The sequence below is a fragment of the Homalodisca vitripennis genome, chromosome 5, assembly GCF_021130785.1.
Source record: "Homalodisca vitripennis isolate AUS2020 chromosome 5, UT_GWSS_2.1, whole genome shotgun sequence".
NCBI classification, from domain to species: domain Eukaryota; kingdom Metazoa; phylum Arthropoda; class Insecta; order Hemiptera; family Cicadellidae; genus Homalodisca; species Homalodisca vitripennis.
This window is the reverse complement of record NC_060211.1, coordinates 10,648,381-10,675,309: the sequence shown is the minus strand read 5'-3', so window position 1 is coordinate 10,675,309 and position 26,929 is coordinate 10,648,381. Positions and strand designations below refer to the sequence as shown.

At 34.2% G+C, this 26,929-nt stretch overlaps 2 protein-coding genes across 5 annotated transcripts; both read right to left on the bottom strand.

The window, feature by feature from the left end:
* Positions 1-1,898: 1,898 nt before the first annotated feature.
* LOC124361799 (1-phosphatidylinositol phosphodiesterase-like) lies at positions 1,899-24,644 on the bottom strand. Of its 3 annotated transcripts, none has more exons than XM_046815780.1 (2): positions 24,552-24,644; positions 1,899-3,072 (listed from the first exon to the last, which is right to left on the bottom strand). In XM_046815780.1, exon 2 carries the CDS (start codon positions 3,024-3,026, stop codon positions 1,983-1,985), a length of 1,044 nt encoding a protein of 347 aa, XP_046671736.1. In that variant the 5' UTR covers positions 3,027-3,072; positions 24,552-24,644; the 3' UTR covers positions 1,899-1,982. The 3 variants fall into 3 exon arrangements, with proteins under 3 accessions (XP_046671736.1, XP_046671735.1, XP_046671734.1); XM_046815779.1 differs by lacking the exon at positions 24,552-24,644 and adding an exon at positions 14,723-14,829; XM_046815778.1 differs by lacking the exon at positions 24,552-24,644 and adding an exon at positions 9,490-9,608.
* LOC124361798 (1-phosphatidylinositol phosphodiesterase-like) lies at positions 19,296-24,567 on the bottom strand. Of its 2 annotated transcripts, none has more exons than XM_046815776.1 (2): positions 24,547-24,567; positions 19,296-20,742 (listed from the first exon to the last, which is right to left on the bottom strand). In XM_046815776.1, exon 2 carries the CDS (start codon positions 20,718-20,720, stop codon positions 19,638-19,640), a length of 1,083 nt encoding a protein of 360 aa, XP_046671732.1. In that variant the 5' UTR covers positions 20,721-20,742; positions 24,547-24,567; the 3' UTR covers positions 19,296-19,637. The 2 variants fall into 2 exon arrangements, with proteins under 2 accessions (XP_046671732.1, XP_046671733.1); XM_046815777.1 differs by lacking the exon at positions 24,547-24,567 and adding an exon at positions 24,366-24,386.
* Positions 24,645-26,929: the final 2,285 nt, after the last annotated feature.

Sequence of the window (26,929 nt, the reverse complement as noted above, 5' to 3'; positions counted from 1 at the left end):
GATATTATCTACAAGTTGATGTCAGACATTAATTTTCAACATAGTGGTGTTAAAGTACAGAACATTAATATGTTCTGAACAGAAAAAAGAAAAACATATCTCGAGATAGTACTTAAATTCAAGCTCAGATCAGTGAACGCTAGTTAAATTTTATATTTATAATGCGCAAGTACGTATTTACCTATTTATATAGCTTAATAACAAATAGCAGATAGGAACAGAGTTGTCCCCTTCTTGCCGACATTGCTTTATTTTAGGATGCAGAGAAAATAACCGATCGTTTTAATGACGTACACGTTATTTTCACTGTAAGTCAAATAAAGTCTGTTCTTTCTAATAACCTAATTTTTGCGGGTCCCCTGTGAGAAAACCGTTTTAAAAAATAGTAACCTCCGGGCAGGGTCGTACATAGCTTTAACGGGCTCCGGAAAAATATTCGGATGGGCCCCGTAAACCGCTTTGCCTCTCCCCACAGTTATCCCATCGACAACATCTTATTATTTTTATCAATGATAGTAAGATTCAATATATGTTGCTAAAAATAAGTATGGAAAAAATCGTACTAACCTGTAATATATTAATTGTCCAATTGAAATTATTTTCAGATATTAATAATTAGAAATTAGACACTAATTCATTGTGCATTGTGTATCTCACCTCTTGCTGAGATGTAGTCGTAGCTCTGATGAACTGTTACGTATCAATCTAAAGAACAATAAATTACCTAGCCTACTACCGACAACTGTTTAACCTCTAATTTAAAAACAGCTGTTTAAACAACGAACTGCAAATAATAGCTGGCAATAACAATGTTAATTCAATTTCCAAGAAATGCAGGAACGGTGAGATATACTAAACTTTCAGTTCACACCTGCAGAACCATAAATGGTGGTCATATCAATATTTTACTAATTTATACTAAAAGCCTTTTGAGTTTTTCTATCTCTAGATTCATAAATGTAACTATATACCTAGTTTAAATTTGGTGAATAAAAATTATGTTATAATGTATCAGTGTTGTTTTCAAACCTCCACGTATTTGTTTTAGGTTCTTGTTTTTTACAGTAACATCTAATTGATATATACCAATATATAAAAAATCTAATGTTGTCTCTCTGTATGTTTGGGAGTGTATTACTCAATCACTAAAAACTACTAGACCGATTTTACTGAAATGTTACAGGGACATTATTAGAGAGGGCTCTGTTAACATATAAGCCTATTCCTATTTCGAAAATCTCTCTGAACTACGCCCTACTAGTCTTGGCTTAATAAGTTGATTTTAAATGTGTTGTAATCACCTGTCAAAGTCAAGAATAATAACCATAACAATTTATACACATTTAAACAGGTGATAGTAAATGTGTGTTGTTACTCTTCAGTAAAAATTAGTAACAAATGGCATGTTACCCGTGGAAGCTTTTCTTTGTCTGGCTTTGTTTCATTAGGATTTAATTACCTACAGTAAAATTCCATCATTAGTTACATCATAAGTGTGATAACTGAAAAGCAATCTTTAAAAAAAAAGTAGTTCATGAATATTGCCTTTATAGCTTGGAAGATTATTGCTCAATATTTCACAAAACAATTAAGAATACGTTCATTTTAAGAAAAATACACAATTTATTTTAAATTATGTTTATTTTATTTGCATTTTACTTTCATCACATTATCCTCATTTACAGCTTTGCAATCAATGAATACATTATTTTGTATTATATACAATGTATTTGTGTACTATTGTATTGCAATATTTACTGTATTGAACAAAGTTGTAAATCTAATAGTGTCTTTAAGTTAGTGTTACTAAAAGTACTAAATGCATATCCTCAATTTAGCCTACTTTGTTTACTGTTAAATTAAATCAATACATTACATTGAAATATACTTTAAAATAAGACAATGGTATGCATGTTAATATTCAGAGTTCTTGAAATTAAACAATCTCTTCACAAAACAAGTATATAAGTTTGTTATCCACCTCAATTGTTACGTATGATGACGTCTATCAGCGAATCGCCAGGAAAATCTGCAACAATGATTCCGACAGTCCTCCGGCTACCTCCACGGTTTTCGTTATATTCACGAATTTTATCATAAGTCAGTGTATTTGTACCTTCAAATGCAATTGTGCAGATTCCTATGAAACAGTCAATCCTAGGGAAATCTGGGGAAGAATTGCTCCATCCAGGAGTGGTCATTCCTGTGGCCAACCGGGGAGCAGATGTCCCTGGGGAAGAGTGGCCACTGGCTACAAAGTACGGAAAAGAACCCCCAGATCCGGACAGGTAATTTATGTAAAAAGTATTAGGATCTCCGTTCTTGGCGTTTTCTAACTGGTTCTTTACACTCTCCCACTTGCTGTACAAGTCCCAGTTGGTCCCTAAATTATAGTTGTCTTGTATGTTAGATTGGCCATACTGTAATCCAAATGAATCAAACTGGTAATTATCCGATAGTATGATGAACTTCCCTCGGGCACTTCCCAAATTGATGTCCCTGTTGTTGGTCTTCAAGTAAGTGCCCTGGTGCTTGTACAAGTACCATTGCAGTGTTTCAGCAATGCTTCTTGAATTGCCTTCCGAATCATATTCTTCCTTCAATCTGAAGAGCACTGTTTCCGATGGATTGCTCCTGAGGAAATTACTGACACTATCTAAAAAGTCATCGAAATTTACATGTAAATAGACAAAAGCGTGGTGTAACGCAAATGCGTTTGCGTAATGTCTCACTCTGATGTCGAAGAATCTTATTCCGTAGTTCAGCTGTTGGTCGAAACTTAGAACTTGAGTTGTCGCCGAGTCACCGCCGTATCCTTTGAAAGTAGAGCTGTCGTGTGTACCAGGAATGGCCAGTTCACTTAGTCGAACATGATTCTGGATGTTGCTCATCCAATTTGTTCTGTAGTTGAAACCATCGTCTGCGTTTCGCATGTAAGAACCATGTTGATGAGCATCGCTACGTATCAAGACTGATACAAGGATGATGCCGCTACAAACGATGATGCTTTGAAAATTCAAGATCATCTTGTCTGGATTGTGATTTGTAGATTTCTGCTACAAGCTGAATCACCTGAAACAAGTTTTACATTGTTAATTTCATTAATTTTATAAGATAGAATTACGGTACACCACGTGTCAAGTTACATGACTTTGAGGTTGCATGCAAAATTTCAAGCCTATAGCTAATCTTTTTCTCGAGAGGTCCTATGGCCAGACTGGCGGGCATACACGATAAAGAAAAGAAACGTTTACATCCCTTGACAGATAATAAAGAAATTATGTCAGCTTCAATGATGCTTGAAGCACCTTACAACCAACCAGAGGAATTGGTCACTTTAATAAAATTTTGCTGACTTTTTGGACAGGAAATTTGAATTAGTAAAGTTCAATAGTGATTAAATTATATAGTGTTTTCGATTAAAAAAATTTTTCTTTTGTAGTTAAATTATTAAATATTTTATAACTTGTACGTGTATGTTTGAGAGTTTCCATTGAAACGAGAAATTTCTAGCTTTATGAGATTTGAGAATAGCAGTGTACTGTAAACAGCAATGACAGTAACATTATTTAACTTTAACTATTAGATCGCAACAGTCACAAAGTCAAACTATGAAAAATTGTAGCAATAAATATTTACAATAGCTGAAAGAAAAAAAAACAACAATCGGGGCAAGCAATAACATACCTCAATGAGCTATTCCTTCCATGATTATGATGTGAAGAAACAAGCGAGTCTCTAACCATTGCAAATGAAACAAAGTGCAATGTTTTAGGCATGAGAAAGGCTCGAAGAAGCAACGAATTTTTATAAATGAGTCAATAAATGAAAATAATTCCTTATTGAGGCGAAAATTTGTAGCTTATAAGTGGTCCATTCTTAAATTTAACCTTCCAGTTCAAAATAAAACTAAAATTATTTTATAAAATATATTTATATTTAGCCACACTAAAACTTACAAATCCTTATAAAGTAATATTGGCTTCTAAATGTACAACTAAACTTAACTAGACTTACATTATCCAATAATAAAAACGAAACATTTACATGTTTCATAGAAATATATACAAAATAATAACAATGTTACTTATACGTTTCTATACATAAATATGCAAGGAAGCATACACACGCGCGCGCGCGCGCAAGCACACACACATCTCTCCATATCACGATTGCAGCCTCCAGTAAACTCGCCATGTCATCCGTACCATTACATTTTATTTCACTGCCATCTGAAAACCTGAACGGCTGCCTATTGCGCAAATGGAATCAAGAAAGGAATTCGAGGTCGAAGCAGTAACAGGAAAAGAATTGTTCAAAACAGGAAATTATGATGAGAAATTCTTAGAGTAGAAGAGCCAGAGCGAGCATTCCTTGAGCTTCCCACAGTTACATATTCAGTCACGTGCAAGATACGGAGGTAAACCGGTCAACAGTATCGTATGTAACAGTGATGTAATTAGCATCTGTCTTTAGTATGACAGTTTAAGTATATGGTAGTTCTGTATAGTAAGGAAAAACGAGTGTGTCCCACGGTAAATTAAATATGAAACATATTATGCAATAGTTCTGCGTTCGTTGTAGTCTGTCATTAAGTTGTACAGTTATGTCATTGATAACAACGCTACAATAGTTAATACGTTGAAATATTAATGACTTACAGTAGTTCGTAAAAGTTTTATACGAAACTATAATATAAATGCCTGTATTATTTATAATTGATGTATCTCTGCAAATGCCCTGTTACATGTATTAATCACTGTGTCAGTCTTTCCAAGAGTGTTGTTTATAATCAATCCTAAGTTTTCAACTTTGTCAAAGTAAGGTAAAAATATCCCATTAACTTTAATTTGCGGAATTGTTTCATCATTTAAAGAGTTTAGTAAACTTCGGTGTCCAATTAGTACGGGTTCAGTTTTGTCCGAGTTAAGTTTGAAGCCTGATTTATTGTCCACTGTTCAATACGTTCAACGTCTTCATTAATTTTGTTGACAGTCTCCTTAATGTCAGTAACTTTTTAAAGTGAGTATATATAGGTAGGTCACCAGCGTAACAGTGAAAACGAGTATATCGAAGTACTTTACTATTGTCGTTTTTGTAAATAATAAACAGTAATGGGACTAGTATAGTCCCTTGAAGCACCCCTCAAACTACAGTCATCCAGTCATATGCCCTTCGGCTGTAACTCACATACTACTCTGACAACCCAGGTGGAGCGGAACTAAAAAAAACATCTTTTTTAGCTTAAGAGGAAGAAAGTTATGATTGAGCGTGTCAAAGCTTTAGAGAAATCAAAAAATCAAACAGTCAAAATTGTGCACTAGTTGCGGTCCATAGGTAATCGGATATCGGCAGTAATTCTCAAGAAAGCTGTTTCAGTTTCATTGCTGTAATGCTTACGGATTGAAGTATATTGATTATATTGTTAGAAGACAGAATGTCCAAAATGTGAGAGTGTACATTGCGTTATACACCTTTAGCAAGGGCTGGTAAGATACTAATCGGTCTATAATCTTGTGAAAATTTGAGGATGGGATCTTGTTAAGGGGATAAACAAGTGCACTTTTCTATGAATCTAGAAATACACCAATACTCAGAGACACGTTAAAAAAATCATCGTGATAATTTATAGAATATCAAATAGAATTCGTTTTACAACAATAATAAATATGTTATCAGATCCAGTTGCATTGCTTCGGATCCGATGGATTGATAACACCGAGTTGCAAGACAGGATTAAAATGAAACTGAACAGATGAGGTGATCATTGTTATTCGGCTAAGTTGCTGTTTACAGAAGGGTTATATGATGGCGAAAATGAAAGAAAATAATAATTTAAATCATTCAACGGAATCTTAAAGCTGACATGTGATAATGGGTTTCCAAACCCGAGAGTTCTGACACTGCGCCAAAGATCACGTAAAAATTTATTCTTATTAGCAAAGAGTAAATTTATGTACTTTTGTACTAGTTATTGAAATTCTATTTCACGATGTAGGTTAATTTCATCCACATCTCGAGACCTCCTTTGGTACACCGCGTCCCTTCGGGGCATTAAGTCAAGGATGTCTTGTGTTAGCCATGGCACTGGATAGTTTTGCAGACTCGCCTTATGCTCTGATAACGGATACGGCACTGATTAGATTTATGGAAATCGATATTATTCCTGGACTGAGCCAAAGAAATAGGATAATACATAAAATAGAGATAGAGAGCCTAGACACTGCTGTATCAGGTTTATAGATACTTATACTTTCCAAGGAATAATGAAAACTGAGGATACAACCGAGAACAGGAGCGATCCAGGTTGGTGGCCCCCGCTAAAATTGTTGTTTCATTTACGAATTTAAATGATCGTGAATCTTATGCTTGCAAATGTGATTGTTTGGATTTTTGTCCTCCGGTTGTACAAAAGCTAAGTACTATAGTGTTGAAATTTTGCTAAACACTGAAATAATATAGCCTACTTACTTCAGTTACAAAATGATCATAGGACTCCTTCATTATTTCATATACAGGGTGACCATTAAGTCTTAGGACGACTTTATAACTTTTAAACGACAAGAGATATCATAACCAAATTTGGTATACCGTTACTGGAAATTGTAAGCTACTTTTATGTGTACATGGTACAAGGATTTCACCTTTGAGGGACGGCCCGTCGGGGGTTGTAAGAAAATCTTTAATGACAGCCTATGTTGAGTTGTACATCATTTTAAATGTCTACTTGAACTAAAAACAATGCCGCAAACCGGACATCAAAAGGTTGATCCAGTCGGAAGAAATCGCTGTTCAAAGTTTAAAAAATGTTTAATACCATTACTACATAAAAAATAACTAATACTGTAGCTGTTAGAAGTTAAGGGGAATACTTAGTGAAACTCATTTAAAAGTAGATGTTCAAAATGTTTCCTTTCGGCCGTCTGACAATGTGCTACGTGTAATCAGAAAAAACCTGCTGATGTACTTTCATTAAGAAGTACAATGAAAAGTGAAAGCAGTGCCTCTAGGTCAGGGTTTCCCATCCACTGGACTTCCCCATAATGGCTGTTATCTGTCTATCAGTTTACTTATCAGTTCCACTCAAGCTACAATACTTTTGCAGCCATATCCTGTTACTGTAAGTTATAAGTTTTAAGAGATGTCGCTTAGTGAGCATGAAAGAATTATGCTCTTAATGATGTGCGGCTGGGGTGATAATGTAAGACCGTTTGCAGAAGTAACACATTTATTCAATGCTACTTTTTCTGATAGTGCTCCTATTTCTAATTCCACAGCACAGTACACAGTTTCTCGCTTTGTGGACACTGGTAGTGTTAAGGATCGAGCCAGATCTGGACGACCAAGTACTGTGACAGACGAAGACGGCTCATTAAACATTCTTCAGTCTTTCATTGAAAATCCAAACGAATCAGTTAGATCAGCAGCACAATCTCATGGAATAGGTCGTGAATCAGTTCGCAAATTATTAAAGAAGTCTGGTTTCAAAGCATACCGTGTTACCCTGTTGCAGGAACTAAGCGAAGATGATTTTGATCGCCGGATGGAATTCAGTGAAATTATGATGAATAAAAGTGACCAAAACCAAATACTTTTAGACGATATTGTATTCTCAGATGAGTCGACTTTTATGTTGAATGGTCATGTTAACAGGCATAACTGCCGGTATTGGGATAATGTATACCCACATTGGATGAGTGAGTGTCACACACAACATCCCCAAAAATTAAACGTATGGGCAGTTATCTTACATAATTCAATTATAGGACCATTTTTCATATTAGCAGGTTTTTCTGATTACACGTAGCACATTGTCAGACGGCCGAAAGGAAACATTTTGAACATCTACTTTTAAATGAGTTCACTAAGTATTCCTCTTAACTTCTAACAGCTACAGTATTAGTTATTTCTTATGTAGTAGTGGTATTAAACATTTTGTAAACTTTGAACAGTGATTTCTTCCGACTGGATCAACCTTTTGATGTCCGGTTTGCGGCATTGTTTTTAGTTCAAGTAGACATTTAAAATGATGTACAACTCAACATAGGCTGTCATTAAAGATTTTCTTATAACCCCCGACGGGCCGTTCCTCAAAGGTGAAATCCTACCACCATGTACACAGAAAAGTAGCTTACAATTTCCAGTAACGGTATACAAAATTTGGTTGTAATATATATTGTTGTTTAAAAGTTATAAAGTCGTCCTAAGACTTAATGGTCACCATGTATATGCTCTCACTTAAAAACCTAACAGAATTCGGCTTTAAGATCCCCCCCCAGCCAAAGTTAGTTCAAGTGCTACTGAACACTTAATAGCTTTTAACACAAAATCATGGAATGTTGCACGGAAATTCGAATGAGAATATCTTCCAATGCCTATCACTAATCTCATGCATGCTATCTCATTAGGAAAGGATATGTCTATTATGTCCCTGTTATTCAGCAGAAATTACGTGTGTGTGCTGTTAACATCTAAAGAAAATAAATAAATTCTAGCTGTCACAAGTTTATAGTTTAAAACGTAGTTAAACCTTATCACTTTTGCCTTTAATTTTAAAATTTCTTTCCTTACTTTACAAATTAAAATGTGGGAAATTCTTTAATTTCTTTGAAATTTTAAGTGCTTATCTTTAATGAGATATGTGTTTGGATAAAAATTTTGTTCTTGTAGACATTTTATGACCTATCATTTTATTGTAAACATCTATAAATTCCATGTTATTTATGTTTTAAAATGATAAAATATTGAAAATCAATATTAAAAAAAGTATTTACAATATTGACTTCAATATTTCAATACAGTAGTGAAACGTTACATTGAGTATTGAATTTATATTAAAATACAGCAAAAAGTCTTTAAAACAAATTTATTATTGTTTTGTTGATTCGTGTGATTAACGCATTTCAAATAAAGCCGAACAATTATCAAGAAATATTTATTATTATAGAACAAAAGATATCTTGTTAATACTATGCATTTAAACGTTTAATATCTTTGTGCTTTATGTTTTGTGTAGAGAAATTACATTAAAGAATCGTTCTCCTAGGTACTATAAAAAAATTAAACATAAACCTTATAGATCACAGTTATAACCTAAAATATCGATCTTACTGTTTCTATGATTTAAAAACAAATTATACAATTATATACATTTTGTCACATCTCATTAAAAGCTAGGTTACAATATTAGTAAATTTCACTAGCCAATCACTACTTGGGAAGTAAGTATTTAATTTAAACATTGATAAATTATTGTGCTAAACTATTTATTAAAGAATATTAATTAGAAAATATATATGAATTTAAATATATATATATATATATATATATATTTATATTTAATATTTATATTTATATTATATTATATATATATATATATATATATATATTTAAATTCATATATATTTTCTAATTAATATTCTTTAATAAATAGTTAGCATATATTATATATTATATAAATGATTTGAGTTTTGCTGGTAGAATACTTACTTTATGTATAACGAAGGAAATGTGCTAGTGTTAGAACGAAGGTAAAACGGTGAAGAAAATAAAATAAGAATGCTCGTAAGTAGACGTCGAATAGATCTAGGCTAATGAAGTGAAATTATTTATGTTACTACTTATACTAGTATTAGCCATATGATTTCCCTGTAGATAATGTAATAACCTTACACGCAGAGATCAAAGATAAAACACTTTGTGGACTAATTGATGATGGAATTAATTCAGATTGTTTCCTTCTTAAAAAGTTAACTCCTAACCTTGGGGAAATATCCAAGGATTATTTAGCCGTAGTAACGTACTTCATCCGGTGGCCGCTGTCGTGGGGGGGAGGGGGAGGAGGGTATTGTTCATAATATTCACTTACAAATTTTTAAGGTGAGCATTCTATAGAAAAAATTCAGAAATGAAACAAATTCTTCAGGCGAGATTAAAAAGCAAATCTTTCTATAAAAAATACATGTTTAACTCAATCAGCCTCTCACTATATGTAAGTGTTAGAGAGGGCTTCTTAGCCCTAACTTCGCCTGGTAAAATAAGACATTCTTTACTTTTACTTTTTTTTACTATTTTGATTTTCACCAACCGCTAAACGTTCTGGATGTGCTGGTGACTAAGAATAAGAATAATTTATTCTTAGAATACAATAGTTGACAATAGAACTCAAGGTTTTCTGTGCAAGTCAAAACATCAGTATCAAAAGTAATTATAAAAAAGCAACAGAACAGCATACAATTTAAAAGTACCTAAAAAACAATAAATTCTTGTAACATTTTAAATTTATTTCTACTGCAAAAAAATCGGTCTAATGAAGACATGTATATCACGAGAACCTCGTGGAGACTGTAGAAAGCCTTCCCGATCAAGTAAGTTTTTAAAAAATTTTTGAAACGGTTTAAATTTGTTTGAATTTTGATTACATTTGGAAGTAAATTGTACAGTTTAGGACCAAAATAAAAAAATGGGCCTGAAACGGTCTGAAATTGGGTAAATTTCTGTGCCGTGTGTTATGATTATAATTTAAATGTGGAAAAAGATTTTTATTTTGATAAACAAACATCGTCGAATAAAAAATGAGAAGGGAGGCCAAGGTAAGGATCTCTCTAGATCGGAAACGCTCTCTACAGCTGTCATCTGATCTTATTCCCCAGACGACCCTCAACGTTCTCTTTCGAAGAGTGAATACTCTATTAAAGTTGAAGACACTAGAAAATCCCCAAAATATTATTCCGTACTTCAGCTTTGACTCAAATAAGCCTAAGTAACTCTTGTAGAGATTGACTTTTGTGTAGATATTATGCTATCATATCACAACATAAAATTTCAATACAATCGGGCCAATAGTTTTTACGTGATTGAGCAAAAAACACACACACACACACACACACACACACACACACGCACGCACGCACGCACACACGCATTTTAAGTAATTTAAGTTCATCCATTTTTTCTTATGCCAATGACACAGCTTTGGTGTGTTCAGCTTATAACAGACACTCATTAAAATACAAAATTAATAAAGATTTGGTACAAATTTCTACTTGACTAATTTAAAATAAATTACTCATTAACTCATAAAAATTGAAGTGCATAATGTCTTTTGACTGTGATGTTTCTAAGAACAACCTAAAAAATACCTTTGATTTGATTTGCCATAAACACCAATGTTTATATTCCTGTACATGTGAAAGTATTGAAATAGTCGCATCTGTTAAGTATCTAGGGCTTCATGTTGACCAATACCTCAAATATGGGATCAATACGCTAATTACCTGTCGAAAAAACTTAATACAATTAACTATGAAACCATATGGCTGTACCATTTGAAACATTTTATCGGTAGTGACCATTTAAGAACTCTCTACTTGTCATGGTTTGAGAGTATACTGAGGAATGGTTTGACTCATTATGGAGGAACATACCCAACCATAGTCAAGAATATTATAATGTGTCAGAGACATGCACTGCGCACAGTTTATGGGTCAAGGCGGATGGAGAGCATGGGTTATTTGTTTCCTAAACATAATATTTTGAGATTTGAACAGTTACATGTTTATAGTGCTGTAATGCATGTTTATAAATATTTCAAAAGTGCCAGTTTACAGAAATTAATAGAAAATTAACTCGCAGTACACAATACATGTTTCTTATGTACCGATTGTATTAAATAATAATTCTGGGGTAACTGGATTACCGGTGGAAGGAGTAGGCCCAGAAGAATGATAAGGACTGGACTGTACAAAAGAGGCTGCTATCGGCGAGGCGCGAGGGACATAGATTGTTTGACGCAATAGTGCAATATTATGGAAACAACATAATTTTTTAAGCTAAAGTTAAAGTGGAAATGAAGGTAATCTCTTTTGTGGTAAACATAATTGCAATTGCATAATATAAATATAGTTGTTTTAAAACAAACTTGTTTTATTAAATTTTATATTAGTTACCAAATGATTGTTACTTTTTTGCATGTTTGCGGTTCCCGTTGAAGTTGTTACTCTATTTGCGTTGTTCACTTTGGCCTTGTTGTTTAATTTGTTGTGCTGTTATTTATCACTCATATATTTATGGAATATAATATAATATTTATTTTTGTATAGGCTACTTGATGAAGTTTTTTGTTGATGTTGCTATTTGCTGCACTATTAATAAAGATAGTCGATGTTTTATATTTGTTGTTAAACCTTTTACTTTGTTATTTTTTATGAAGTTTATAAATGTTGTGTACCATGTTATATTTTTTATATCATATAATAAGTTTGTGTGTACCATGTTATGATTGTTTTATACCACGTAATTAGTAAGCTGGAGAGACCAGATCTTCCGTACGGCGGACAAGGCTGCTAAGGTGGCCTCTTATCTTAGTAAGCTGATGGCCAATGTCGGGGGTCCTCGGTCCAGCAGAAGACGGTTATTGATGTCCGCAGTCCAGTCCGTGCTCCTTTATGGGACACGGGTGTGGGCAGACGCTCTTACCAAGGACTTCTATAGGTTGCGACTCGCCCGGGTTCAGCGTCAAGCTGCGCTCCGGGTGTGTTCCGCCTATCGGATAGTATCCGAGCCTGCCGTCCTGGTGGTTGCCAGAGTCATCCCTGTCAAGCTCTTGGCAGGGGAGAGGAAGGCGATTTGTCAGAGACAAGGAGAGAACGGCAAGGACGCAGCAAGATCCGAAGAGCGTGCCCGAACCTTTCAGCAGCGGCAACACAGCTGGGAGTACGAAACCCGAGGACGATGAACTGCGCGACTCATCGAGCAGGTTCGACCATGGGTCGAAAGGCGGCATGGTGAGGTGGACTACTACCTCACGCAGTTCCTGACAGGTCACGGCTATTTCAAGTCGTACCTGAACCGGATGGGCAAGACCGGTTCACCGGATTGCATCTACTGCCCGGGTGTTCTCGACGACGCGGAACACACCTTCTTCCGCTGTCTGCGTTGGGAAAGGCTCAGCCTGGAGGCCACAAGAAAACTCAGTGTTTTTTCGGTGGACACGGTCTGCGAAAAGATTACGGAGGATGAGGGGAACTGGGATGGTTTGTCACAGTTCGTCCGGGGCATCCTCCTGGAAAAGAAACCCGATCTGGACCGCGAAGTGGGCCAGATCCCTTGACCGAGCGGCTGGATAAGGAGCGAGCCCCAAGGGCTTAAGCCAAATTTAGGCCTAGCCTGAAGTAATGTGATAAACAATCCCAGGTTAGAATCCTAATGAGTAGAGGAGGTTTTTTAGTGGGTAAATCCGTTTTTAGGGGAGTCCCACACTACAGGCTGGCCACCTGCGTGCGTAATTGCATTTTTCCTGCCTCTCCCTAAAAAAAAAAAACTGTCGTTATTTATATTATAACTGTAGAATAATTACACTACATTAATCCCACGCGCAAACTATGAGTTGCATGTGAATTGTAGACATATGTATTGTGTGTTTTTTCCTGAATAAAGATGATTTGAACTTGAACGCACGCGTACGCACGCACTCATATAATACCGATGTACGCGCGCGCGCGCACTCACTCACACACACACACACACACACACACACACACACACACACACACACACACACACACACACACACACACACACACACACACACACACACACACACACAGGCACCATTATAATTTTATATAATAGTTTAGATATATTATTAATGCATTTTTAAAGTGTACTGTCACGAACTTAGTAGACAGAGTGTACCCTACAGAACAATTTTTTATTTTAAATTAGATTTTTAACATAGATATCATAACAAGTAGAACTAGTCTTCAAAATAAAGTGCGTATGGTTCTGATGATGAGTTGAAGAAGTGGACAGATTCAATAAACTTGCATGAAGTGTGGTTGTATATTAACTGTTGTGGTAGCCTACAAAAGGTGCAAAATGTACAGTGATCAATACATGCACTTGCTGTAAATGCTTGTCTTTCAGATCATTACTGTATAGTAATGATCTGAAAGACAAGCATTTGATTAACACTACTGTCTGTCACAACACGATCTAGAAACACATGTTTAAATACAGCAGGATTTCGCAAATGAGGTCGTTTAAAAATATTAGGATTTAAATTATACAAAACGTAACTCACAGCTAAATGTCCAATATTAGAAGAATGACTGTAGAAGCTAAATTATTTTATATTGCAATTGTCAATCACTATATTTGTTATATGAATGCTTAAAACTTAAATACATTTTTCTTTAAGGCTTCTATCTATTTTCAAAAAAGTGTAAACTATCAAACCACCAATACGAAGCTAGTGAGATACTTGTATATGAACAGTAAAATTTGTTTTGTTTATATGAATACTTGCGCCGACTGTTCTGACCGACATTTTTATTTTAGCACTATAAGAACAATTTCAAACTTCAAATACTTCATTGTTGCAGAATTATAGGAGATGGCTATTTTGAAACAACGTCTATAAACTTGTTGTCGTTTTTCAACGTCGTTATTAGTTATCCAGAAAAATCTATTTTACTTCACTGTTTACGTATTGAAAAAGTATGTCACTTTTTCAACAGCCCCAAAAGCAAAACATTGTTATTAATAATATTGCTATTCCTATAATCTTATTGTTTAACAATATTAGTTCATACTTGTAAAGCCAACTAGACACTTTTGAAGTATAGATAAAACTTTGCCTAAGTTATGGACATATGTATAGACGCTGCCTCAACATTACTGCCCGTGATCTTGACAATGACCTTGAAATTCAGCGGCTTACCTGGACAGATGGAAGCCGTCTACCGTCAGCTAATATAAGTGCAGCCGTTGTGACCACAAACTTGGTACTTCCTTCGACGCGCTGCTTTTCAGAAGTTGCCGTGCCAAACCGGTCTCAGAGCACACTCCACGCCAGGTCCGGTACTAGAGCAATGTTTGCACCGTGCGAAATGCTTTGGCGACCCCCCATATAGTAGCGTACCCAGAAATTTTGTTCGGGGGGAGGGCCGAAACCAGGGGGATCCAGAGGACGTTTTGTGTGTTATTTACCAATGAGTTAACTGGTAAAAGGTAAATACAAAAAATATGGAGCTTTAGTAACTACGCCATATAGAAAGTGGGAAGATGTAATGGGCAAATTCAACTCTGGCAGCACCTCTTGTACCATACATTTTTTTGTATAGCTACAGAAACTTTACGAAGTTTGATTCTAGCCGAGTAGAAGGCATCAATGTGATGCTGGATTCACAGGGGAAGAAAGAAAAAGAACAAAACAGGGCTTCACTCAAGTGTATAATTGACAGAATTACAATCTGTGGAGAAAATGTAATACCCCTTTGGGGACAGGGGGCCACTGACGGCCGAAACCCTTTAGAAAAGGAGAGCAATTTTCGAGCGTAGCTCGGGTACAGATCAGTCACCGATGAAAGTTTAAAAAACCACCTATTTAATAGTGCACGTAATGCAACCTATATTAGTACTGAAGTTCAGAATGAAATTATTGAAATTTCAGGAAAGTTTATACAGAAAAAATTTGCTCAAGCTGTAAACAGTGCGGATTGTTTTTCCATTTTAGGAGATGAAACACTTGTGTCTGGAAAAGAGCAGTTTTCACTTTACATTCGATACATTTCGAATGAAAACTAACCAATCATGGAGACTTATTATATTTACGTGGGTTCTTTATTTTATTTACGTATGTATATGTTGACGAAACAATTTTAACAATTTGTGCAGGTGTAGGTTTCAACATGGATAAAGTCAGGGTACGATGGTTGTTCAACTTCAACGTTCAAGATTTCGGGAATCACACCCCAAAGCTATTAACGTGCGTATTTTTTTAAATACATCTTAATATTTCGGGGGGTCCGGACCCCCCGGATCCCCCCTTTGCTATGCAACTGCCTCCATAATTTGTACAATTGGATAACAATGAAATAGACGCCAAAATTTTAGTTTGTACCACCGAGGCTATAAATTGCACGTAAATTACATTTGTAATACATTGTTTATTGCTTGTGTGACAACTGTTAAGCGAAATGCGTATTTTCCGACTGTACTGAATATATGAACAGAACTAGACCTTTATAATTTATGTTCAGCTCTTCACTTACATCCTATATAAAAAATTTCCGAATACCTTTCATACGGTCAATAAAAAAAAACCCAAAGATTCTTATAAAATCGCACCACTGTTTTTGTACTCTTTTAACAAAATTTGAAATTTTCTAATATTTTAACAAAATTAAATTCAATCTATGATCGGTTTCATATGAATTATTATTATACCTAATACAATTGAGTACATGTTTTTCATAAATCATCTCTTCGACATTCATGGTTTAAATATTTAATATGCACTTAAATCAATACTATTACAAAAATTATAAATAACTTAACATACACAAAAAATGAAGGTTTCTGGCCCTTTGTATGCGAAATCTATTAAAACCACAGACAATGTCCATAGAATTTATAAGTTTCGTTTTCGATTGTTAGTGTTGCCAAATCACTCAGTCGTTCCTGAAAAAACATCTCTCGAGATAGTACCTAAATTTAACCTCAGATCACATGAACACTCATTCATTTTTTTAAATTAATATAAATACTTGTGTGTTTATCTATTTATATGGTTAATAATAAATAGTAGGTAGGTACAGAGTGGCCCCCTCCTCGCCGATATCACCACCTTTTGGGAGACAGAAAACAAGAACCGGTTGTTTAAAAACAACGTGTAATTTTAACTGTAAGCAAAATAAAGAATGTCCTTTTTAATGATGTAGATTTTTTAGGTCCGCGGTGAGAAAAAACTTAAAAAAATAGTGGCTACCGAAGAGTACCTAAAGGCACCAGAACTGTTTCCTTTTCTGTTTTTATTTTTCTCAAACGAGTCTCCATTAGAATAAAACACAAGTTTAACTTTTATAATAGTTTTTTAAAACAGCCTTGGATTTATTTTATTTGTATAGTTATAAACTGTCAGGGAGCCTATCGAGCAACTTATCACCAACTCGAGTCATAGAGTTGAAATTATTAAATCAAACATTATTTCACAGCTGTCTAATCAAAACCCGTTCAGTTGGAACAGTTGAATACTTTTTAGAGGCTATTGAGAATTTATTAAAATGTTAATTCAAGCACAGTAGAGGAAAGGTGTGCCTACATCTTCCGTGTATTTTTGCCGTCTGGTAATACAAAAATTAAAGATACATTAATAATCTTCAAGATTATTTTGTAAAACATACTTGGTTTGGATATTATTAATCGTAGCACATAATATAGAAGAAGAGCTATAATATATTAATTTAAAGTACAGCATTCATTTGGAAATGATGCTGACCACAGACTTGACTCCACATTTCAGGACCTTTCACCTATTGACCCCCCTATTCTGAATCAATAGCATTATTTTTTGGATCAAGGGGAAATCCTTGTACCAGATTTAAAGTCTCTAGAACATTAAGTATTATCGCATTGACGGGCGCACAGAAAAAACGCACAACGACACGATTTCAAAAATGGTCTGTTAGTTTCCTTAATAATGACTACATAAAACCACAGTAACTCATATACATTTTAGATAACATTTTACATTCAGACTACAATCCGCTAGAGATGGCGTACTTAAGTATTTGTATTTAGCGTTGTCTAATATCACTGGTCTGAAAGGTTATACCACTTACCTGATAAGATTATTATTATTAGTGTGCAAGTATTAATCTACTAGAGTCAACATTGATTGTCATGCAAAATTGGTAAGTGTGTTGTGACGTAAAATTAATAATACAAGGTACACTTTTATATCTCTCTGACTAATGATGTAAGATAACGCTATATACTTGAGAACATAGGCTAGACGGATTTGGTTAGAACTACTTTCAAATTTAAATAAAATATTTTTTAAATTAATGTTATTTATTTTTATTTAACTACCATTACTATCGCAGACTTATATTTCTGCTGCATATATGACCGAACAAGGGCCTTATTGAGATCGTGTCAGTTTTTGGCCGTCCGTTGGTACATGGGCTCCTCTTGGTTCACAGAAGAAATTGACTTTGGGTACAAAAATGCCAAAGTGCTGTCTGTGTTTTAGCCGTTGGTCCGAGAAAGAGCTATTGATTTTAGTAATAAAGTCTGTCCAACTGTTCCAGGACACCTAAGTGTACAGTTTTAGATCTAACAAATCAAACAAATTTAATTTAAAATTATTGGCTTTAAAACGAAGTTTTATTATTCCATTGTGAGAATTATCACATAATGTAATTTACAGTTTTGTTCAAAAACATAGCTTTGTAGCAATTTTTTGTGTTAAACTTAACTTGTACTGCAGCTTTGTTGAACTTGCCTTTTTGCTTAGATAGTAAGCACTGTTCAGATGCAGGAAATCTTTTATCTCATACTCTTTTAGTTTGGATGAAAGTATAAATGGACCATATTCTACAATAGAAAGCATTGGACAGGTCAGAATTGCACTGAGCAATCCAGATGTAACCCATGTGTGTTCAGGCTGATTTAATACTATAACCCCTCTAAAGATTAAGAATTAATTAAAAACTAGCTAAATTTTATGTATAATATATTGCCACTACCATTGTTATTCAGATTTAACATTAAATAATTTCTCATTTTACATGCTTTATCGCTTTTTTATTTTTAAACAATATGCCAGCTGTGCTTTGCTAATAAAGTTACACTTCACCAAATACTGGCTCTAGCGTATCTCACTAATTCAATAAGTACTCATCTAATTTTTCATATCTATTAATGTTATTATTTCAGTTATTTTCCCGTTGTTTTGCTTTATTGTGATTTATTATCTAAATTTCAATGGAAATTTTGATTTTTACTATCTTTCGATTAAGATCCATTGGCTTTTTCTATCGGTATGGGTTTTAATATCTCCGTCAATGCCTAAACTGTTTTGGTTTAAAAATCCATAAGTTTTATTAACTCCATTTGAATATTATTGAAACACTATTTTAAAAATCACTTTAACACCTATATAGGGTGTTCACAAAAAGGGTGTCTCAAACTCCTGTGGGTGATAGTATTCATAATTTGAAACAAAAAATGTCATATAAACATATGTCGAGAAATATTTGGTGTAGACGCTAGCCGCTATTTTATATATATATATATATATATATATATATATATACTATATATATTCATTTAAATTTGTATAAATGGCAATAGCCGAATTATAATTTATTTTCAATAAACATTTTGAATCGCAAAAAGTACTTGCTCCGCCGGGATATATATATATATATCTATATAAATATATATATATATATATATATATATATATATATAACAATGGGATATAAGGCGTAACTAATGTTCACTAATGCAAACATGTTATCTTTATTATATAAAATGCTGTTGTTACATTTAAACATCAAACATTTTAATACATGAAAAATAAATAAAGATTTAATAACTTACATAACTTGGTGTGTCAGTTAACATTATGTGTGTGTTGTGCTGCCAGTGGCAGTTTCTCTAATAAGCCTTTAAATTATGGTTCAGTAGTTAGTTATATTTTAACAACTAACCAAATTAAGCTCTTTTTTATGTATATGTTTGGGTGTATGTTGTTCCAACGATGTAATTAAAGACACTTTAGTGTATCTTACTGTAATATCATTATTATAAGCAAAATTACTAAACTGACAAGATATGGTGATCTATTAATTTGTGTAGTTTATTAATCGTTCTTGTATAGCGTCATTGTTTCTTATAATAGTAGATATCAGTAAATCGCCAGGGAAATCGGCAACAATGATTCCGACAGTCCTTCGGCTACCCCTAGGGTATTCGTTATATTCACGGATTTTATCATAAGTCAGTGTATTTGTACCCTCAAATGCAATCGTGCAAATCCCGATAAAACAAGAAACTCTGGGGAAATCCGGGTAGGAGTCGGACCACCCTGGAGTGGTCAAACCTGTGGCCAACCGGGGAGCAGATGTCCCTGGGGAAGAGTGGCCACTGGCTACAAAGTACGGGAAAGAACCCCCAGAGCCTGAGAGATAATTTATGTAAAATGTGTCGGGATCTCCGTTCCTGGCATTTTCCAATTGGTTTTTCACACTCTCCCACTTGTTGTACAAATCCCAGTTAGTACTTAAATGACTATTATCTTGTATGTCACAATCGTCGTATTTTAATCCAAATGAGTCAAATTGGTGAAATCCTGAAAAAATTATAAATTTGCCTCTCGCCCTCTTTAGAGTAATGCCCCTGTGGTTTGTCTCTAGATAAGTGTCGGAGTACCGGTGTAAGATTTCTTCTAAAGTGCCCCTCGTCGTTCTCGCGGGTGAGCTGTCTTCAGAGGGTTCTTCCTTCTTCAGCAGAACCAGAACCGTCTCCGAAGGGTTGCTCTTGAGGAAGAGGTCGACGCTGTTTAAGAAATGCTCACTAAAGTATAAGTTCAGGAATATGTGTCCACTGTGTAACTGAAATGTGTTGTCTTTGTGTTTTACCCTGATGTCGAAAAATCTCACTCCGTAGTTCAGCTGCTGCTTGAAACTCAGCACTTGGGTCATCGTGACGTCAGTGTTCCACGTGTAGGTGGCGCTCAGGTGTGTTCCAGGTATTGCCATTTCACTCAGTTTTACGTCACCAGAAATATGACTCATCCAGTTCGTTCTGCTGCTAAAATCATCGTCTGCGTTTCGCATGTAGGATTCGTGATAGTGAGCGGAGCATGTGGTCCATATCGACACAAGCACAGCAGTGAAACACAGCAGAGTCGGGTGATTCGCAGCCATTATACAAGCAAGCGATCACAACCTGAAACGCAAACAATACCCAATTATATTAAACAATATTTACTTTAATGTTTTTAATTTAAAAATTCCGAGTGTCTTAAAAGTCCCACCTCCCCCTTCTATTAACTTATTTTATGAATAGAGATGAAGTGATGTACTTTAGGGGTTGTTTATATAACCAACTCAGGTGTTTTTTGACGTATGCAAATATTTGACTCCCCCCTTTCCCAAATAGGCTATTTTTAGGGGTAAGTCAAAATTTTTTAATAGGAACCACTAGCAAATGACACCTTATTTTGAAGGTATTATAAATATTAGAATAATAGTGCAAACTTAAGGTCTTTAATGTGTCTCTATCAGGTTTGAATTTTGTATAATACCCTCACAGTTTAAATCACATTTAAAACTATTGTAAGGCAGATAAAACGTTCACTCACTATATATTTTGAGAACTTAGGACACAAAATCATAAAACAAGTTATTGCAAAAAACAAACACCAAAATTAAAGAAGCATTTATTAGGTTCTGTTTTGTCTGACCAAAGCCCTTTTGTAAAGTCCTGGGAATATCATCAGCTGATTTTGCCATGCCATCTCTTATTGTTTACCAGTTAGTATGTGAGACACATTCAGTCCAGTTACTGTATCAAAGTGGCCTTAAAGTCAGTCTTATACTAAATTACTATATATATAAAGTTTAATAGTTTTAGAAACAGGTAGCATCAATTAATTCAAGTGATTAAAAAATAATACTAACAAATATGGTACACAGTAAGGTAATAAACATAAATGTTGCACCATCAATTAAAACGTAATAAGAGTTTAAAACTCAATAATTATGAAGAACTAATAGACCAATAAATTTAAATCGATACGTTACAAGTTTAAAAAATATTAATTTCAGTTAAAACTCCTCTATCGTCTAATGTTCTGATATGTAGAATAAAAGAGAAATTGTAGACTCTTGGAGCAATTGGAAAATTCTTTAAATATTACTAAATGTTAATAAAAACACTACTTTTTCCAAATTGTTTATTTTTTGGACGAGGCCTTTCGAAACCAAAGGTTTCATCTTCAGGCAACTCCACAAATAAATATTTACACATTGTTTGTTATAATTAATATTAAAATAACATATGGTGTAAAAATGTAAATACCAAAATTTTTGTATTTACATTTTTACACCATATGTTATTTTAATATTAATTATAACAAACAATCTATAAATATTTATTTGTGGAGTTGCCTGAAGATGAAACCTTTGGTTTCGAAAGGCCTCGTCCAAAAAATAAACAATTTGGAAAAAGAGAAATGTTTCCCGTATTGTTTTTTGAGCACACTGGAAACTGATTTCGTGTTCTTAACAAATTACTTATATAATTATTAAACGCATCAATAATTTGTAGCGACACAAATCCAACGCATCCTGTTTCTCATTAAAACTAAAACAGATTGGCAGATCTACGTTTTATCAATTTTTTTACATTACAGTGTATCATCTCAAAAAGTCGATATTTATAAGTGAAACATAAAAATATTTTGTGTAAAAGTTATTTCGTTAACGGATAAATTCGGCCAGTCAGACAAACATTTATATACATAATTATACTAGAAAATAAATATAAGTAGGTAGAAAATGGAGCTGAACTCAACATTTGTACTCAGATAATCTTGACAATCTTTTTAACATGTTCTCATATGTTAAAATTGGATTAAAATCGTAAATATGACCAGTATGATCAGGTTTTTCAAATACAATAGATAAAATCATAAGGAAATATTCCTTTACTAGAAAGCATTGCAAATATTTCTCCGTTAACATTTGGTTATCTTTAAAATAATTAGTTTATAATTTGTTTGTGTTTGTGGTGTTAGTTGTGGTGTAGTGTGGTGTTTGTTGTGATGTAGTGTGGTGCTAGTTGTGATGTAGTGTGGTGCTAGTTGTGATATAGTGTGGTGCTAGTTGTGATGTAGTGTGGTGGTAGTTGTGATGTAGTGTGGTGGTAGTTCTGATGTAGTGTGGTGCTAGTTGTGATATAGTGTCGTGCTAGTTGTGATGTAGTGTGGTGCTAGTTGTGATGTAGTGTGGTGCTAGTTGTGTTGTAGTGTGGTGCTAGTTGTGATGTAGTGTGGTGCTAGTTATGATGTAGTGTGCTGCTAGTTGTGATGTGTGTGATGTTGTGATATAGTGTGGTGTTAGTTGTGATGTAGTGTGCTGCTAGTTGTGATGTGTGTGATGTTAGTTGTGATATAGTGTGGTGGTAGTTGTGGTGCTAGTTGTGATGTAGTATGGTGTTAGTTGTGATGTAGTGTGGTGCTAGTTGTGATGTAGTGTGGTGCTAGTTGTGATGTATTGTGGTGCTAGTTGTGATATTGTGTGGTGTTAGTTGCGATGTAGTGTTGAATGTTTAGAAGAATACAATTCAAATGGTGAATTTGGGCACAAGAATGATTATTTGGAATTGATCGTAACTCAATCTAGTCCGCGTTTTTTACAAACAATTTTTTAGGTTTGTCATGATAATTTTCTTGTAAGGTTTCATGTAGGAGATTCTAAACATATGACAGTGACAGCAGTATATTTACAGGCCAACCTTGAGAGGTACTTATCGCCCCATTAATGTTCCGAAACTTAAACGTCTTAGTTAATAATGCATGTTTAGTTTGACAGTCATAGATAACAGCCACATGTGGAGTCTTTCTTTTGAATAAACCGGAAGCAATATATCTCAACTCTTATTGTTAGTTAAATTCAATGTATTTGCATTATCACTACCATTTTCAAAATTCAAGTACGTATTTTGAGACAATAAATGTGGTATAAACTGTTGCAATAATAATTAACCTCCAGTGTCTGTTACTGAAACATCAAGAGTCTATAATTTGTTGTTCTAAAGAAGTTTCCTGTCGGAGCCAGGCCAAGGCGACCTCTCTCACACGGTGGGCACTTTATGGCACAAAGGGCGGGTCTAGAATTCAGTGTTGTGACTGTACCTCGCTTGATGTGCACCCACACTCACAAGTAAAGACAGACAATAATAAATACTTCCTGATTTATAAATAAATACAAGTCTAATGAGTATAAATCCAAATCGGTATTCACATGCAGGACGTATAGTATCATATCTCAAAATCTCAAGATGATAACTAATAACCGATTTCGTAAGGATTTACAAAAAATTAATTACGCCTTTAACAATTAACTCACAACTTTAATTTGTTGTATGTCGTTCTTCAAGAGACATAAAAAATTCTGTATAAAGATTTTGTTGCAATTATTTTTAGAATAATGATGAGTTTAAAGTGGAGAAAGCTATAGTCTTAAACAGAACGTGTTTTTCTCCATATCATAGTCCACAGTAAACACACAAAATATTTATATTTTTCTGTTACTCTGCTGCATAGGTGAATATTAACCAATCGTTAAAAAATTATTTCAGAGATAATACAGTTGCTTAATTTAATGAGGTAGAAGTTCGAAATGAGATGTTTAGAGTATGAGAGAGGTCAACGGGATCCGGCTCCGTCAGTGATCTTGAGAAAAACAATTTTTTGTAGAGTACGAATCAGTGTTTACTGTATGTATTGTACTGGTTGTGGGACCCACACGGTTTACTTTTTATTAATTTTAAAGTTTCTCACTTACCTCAGAAATTCTTCCACTAGACAATCAGCAGAACTGTAAAAATTAAAGCATCCAAAACAGCACTTAAGATAAAAATTAAAAAATGGTTTACTTGAAATAAGCTAAGTATAGAATTACATTCAAATATTCATCAGTTAAACCCCGTCTAAACCTAATGACACAAGTAATAAAGAAAGCATACATTACCGTGTTGTATTCAAATGTGCAGTGATGGAAACAAATACATGTACTTGCAGACTGAAATATATCTGAACGTTCGTAACTGACTAAGACGTAGTATAAGAGCCACTAGGGTCAAAAGGCACCATATGATAAACAGTGAACTTTGCTGTAGTATTTTTCAATTGTAATTTATTTATCATTTTACTAGCTGTGACCTTCTTCTTTGCAAGCAATTTTCAAAATCGAACTCAGTAGCCTATTTAGTAAGAGCACTAGTGTTGTAATTTATTTAAAGTTTGTTATTGACGATGGATAATTAGAAAGGATAACAGGATTTCGGAAATTTGCCATCGTTATAGGTGATAAAATGTATACCACAACGTTTCTAGGATTGGAATCCATCCTCTTCGTCAGGTGGGGAGGTATTAGCCTAATAAATACAAAAACAAAGAACAGAAAGAAATAAAGAAGGGAAAGAAGAGTTAGTGACGTAATCTGATGGAGACATATGATATTTTACAAAAACAAGGAGGCATACATCAGGTACGTATATGGTGTTCATGGTTCAGACGATCAAATTTTAACCTGACTCTTATATCATGTTTCGCACATGTGTGAGCATTTCTGGTTCGCCACTGGTGAATTTGCTTTGTTGCTCCGATCAAGAAAATACAAATACAAAGGTCTCAATTAGGCTATCTATTTAATTAAAAAATAGTTTACTTCTAGTCTTGTCATGTACGGAAGGTCTAAGATATTTCCGGTGTCATAGTTGAGTTTGTTTTGTAGTCCCGATCAAGAAAATGTACATACGTAGGCCTTTTAGTTAGCCTTGAAATTTTAAGTTAGTAAACTTAGTTATTATATTATTTAAATAAGCTTTGTTAAACTACATAAACACATGACATGATGTAGAGAACATGCTGTGAAAAGTTATCGGTTGCAAAACAATCGACTAATATGGTAACCTCTAACCTCATCTATTAATAACCCTTGATAATGGGAATTTATGTTATCGGGTGTTTCCACTTTACAAATTTCTATCCACATAATCACATTATTATTATAGTTCAACAATCGAAATTTGATTACTTGAAAATAGTCTGTTTGACAATCTTCTTCGCGAAATATTCAAGATATACAGGGTATTTCAATTTCACGTTAGCAGTTACTTGCAGAATCATATAAATTTAACCAGCCATTTAAGTTTTATAATATTTACTGAATCTTTATTAAAAACAATTGGATTTCTTTACTTAATCAATCCATATTTACAATATTACCAAAAAACTAATTTTAAACACAAACTACTACTTAAAGTAATCTATTGTAAATATTTAGTGTATTCTGTCACTAGAAAATCACGATTGTTTCTGAAAGCAGTCAGGTCTATCTTACACATAAACCCTTTCTTCATCGATTTAGAGGACCAGAATCGACTGTCCGTACTCCCGCACTATTAGATATTACCATGTCACAGAAATATTTATTCGTGACCCTTAGCAATATTGTTGTTAGTATGCATTGTTATAGATAAACCGCTCGCAATAAAACCTGCGCAGAAGTGGCACATATCTGAGCTGCCACGAGCAGGAGGGGCTCCCTCTCCAGTTGTGGGGAGAGTGACAAAATACAATTTTTTTACATTTTCCTTGTATCTATTCAAACCTATGTACCAAATTTTGTTACTTTAGGTAAAATAGTTTTACAGATAATAATATTTTATAAATAATAAAAAATGGCGGTTAGTGGCTAAACGACACATCTCTCGACATAAATGTATATGACATGTTTTGTTTGAAATAATAAGTACTATGAACGGTGGAAATTTGTGAACACCCTGATTGAGATTATGCTAGACTATAGCATGTTATGTATCCTGTAATGTTTAATTGTACCTTATCCATGTTTGTTTTGCAGCATTCGGTTAAGTACAAGTTGTTTTCTTTAATATAGCACATTTATACTGTACACTACCACCAGGTAACTATTCCTTATTGCTTCTCTAGGTGCTTAGTTGCAAGTGTATTTCTACATTCACTATTTAGTGTATTACTGCTTGAATTTTGAGTGTAGTCCAGTTCACCTTCCTTTTATTGCAGCGTCTAGTATGTGACGCTGTCTCAGACTTGACTCCTGGAATCATGGTCATCTGAAGAGATCCAAAGGAAGTTGAGGACGAAAGAAACTCAAAACGAAAAAGCAATTTACATCGTTTCGACATCAGAGACACCTTTTCGTGCACTCAATTTTGTACCTGATGAGACTACCACTTCACCTATTTATAAGCGTCTGATGCTGAAACTATGTAAATTTCTTTTTCCTTTTTTCTTCGTCCTCAACTTCCTTTGGATCTCTTCAAATGACCATGATTCCAGGATTCAAGTCTGAGACAGCGTCAG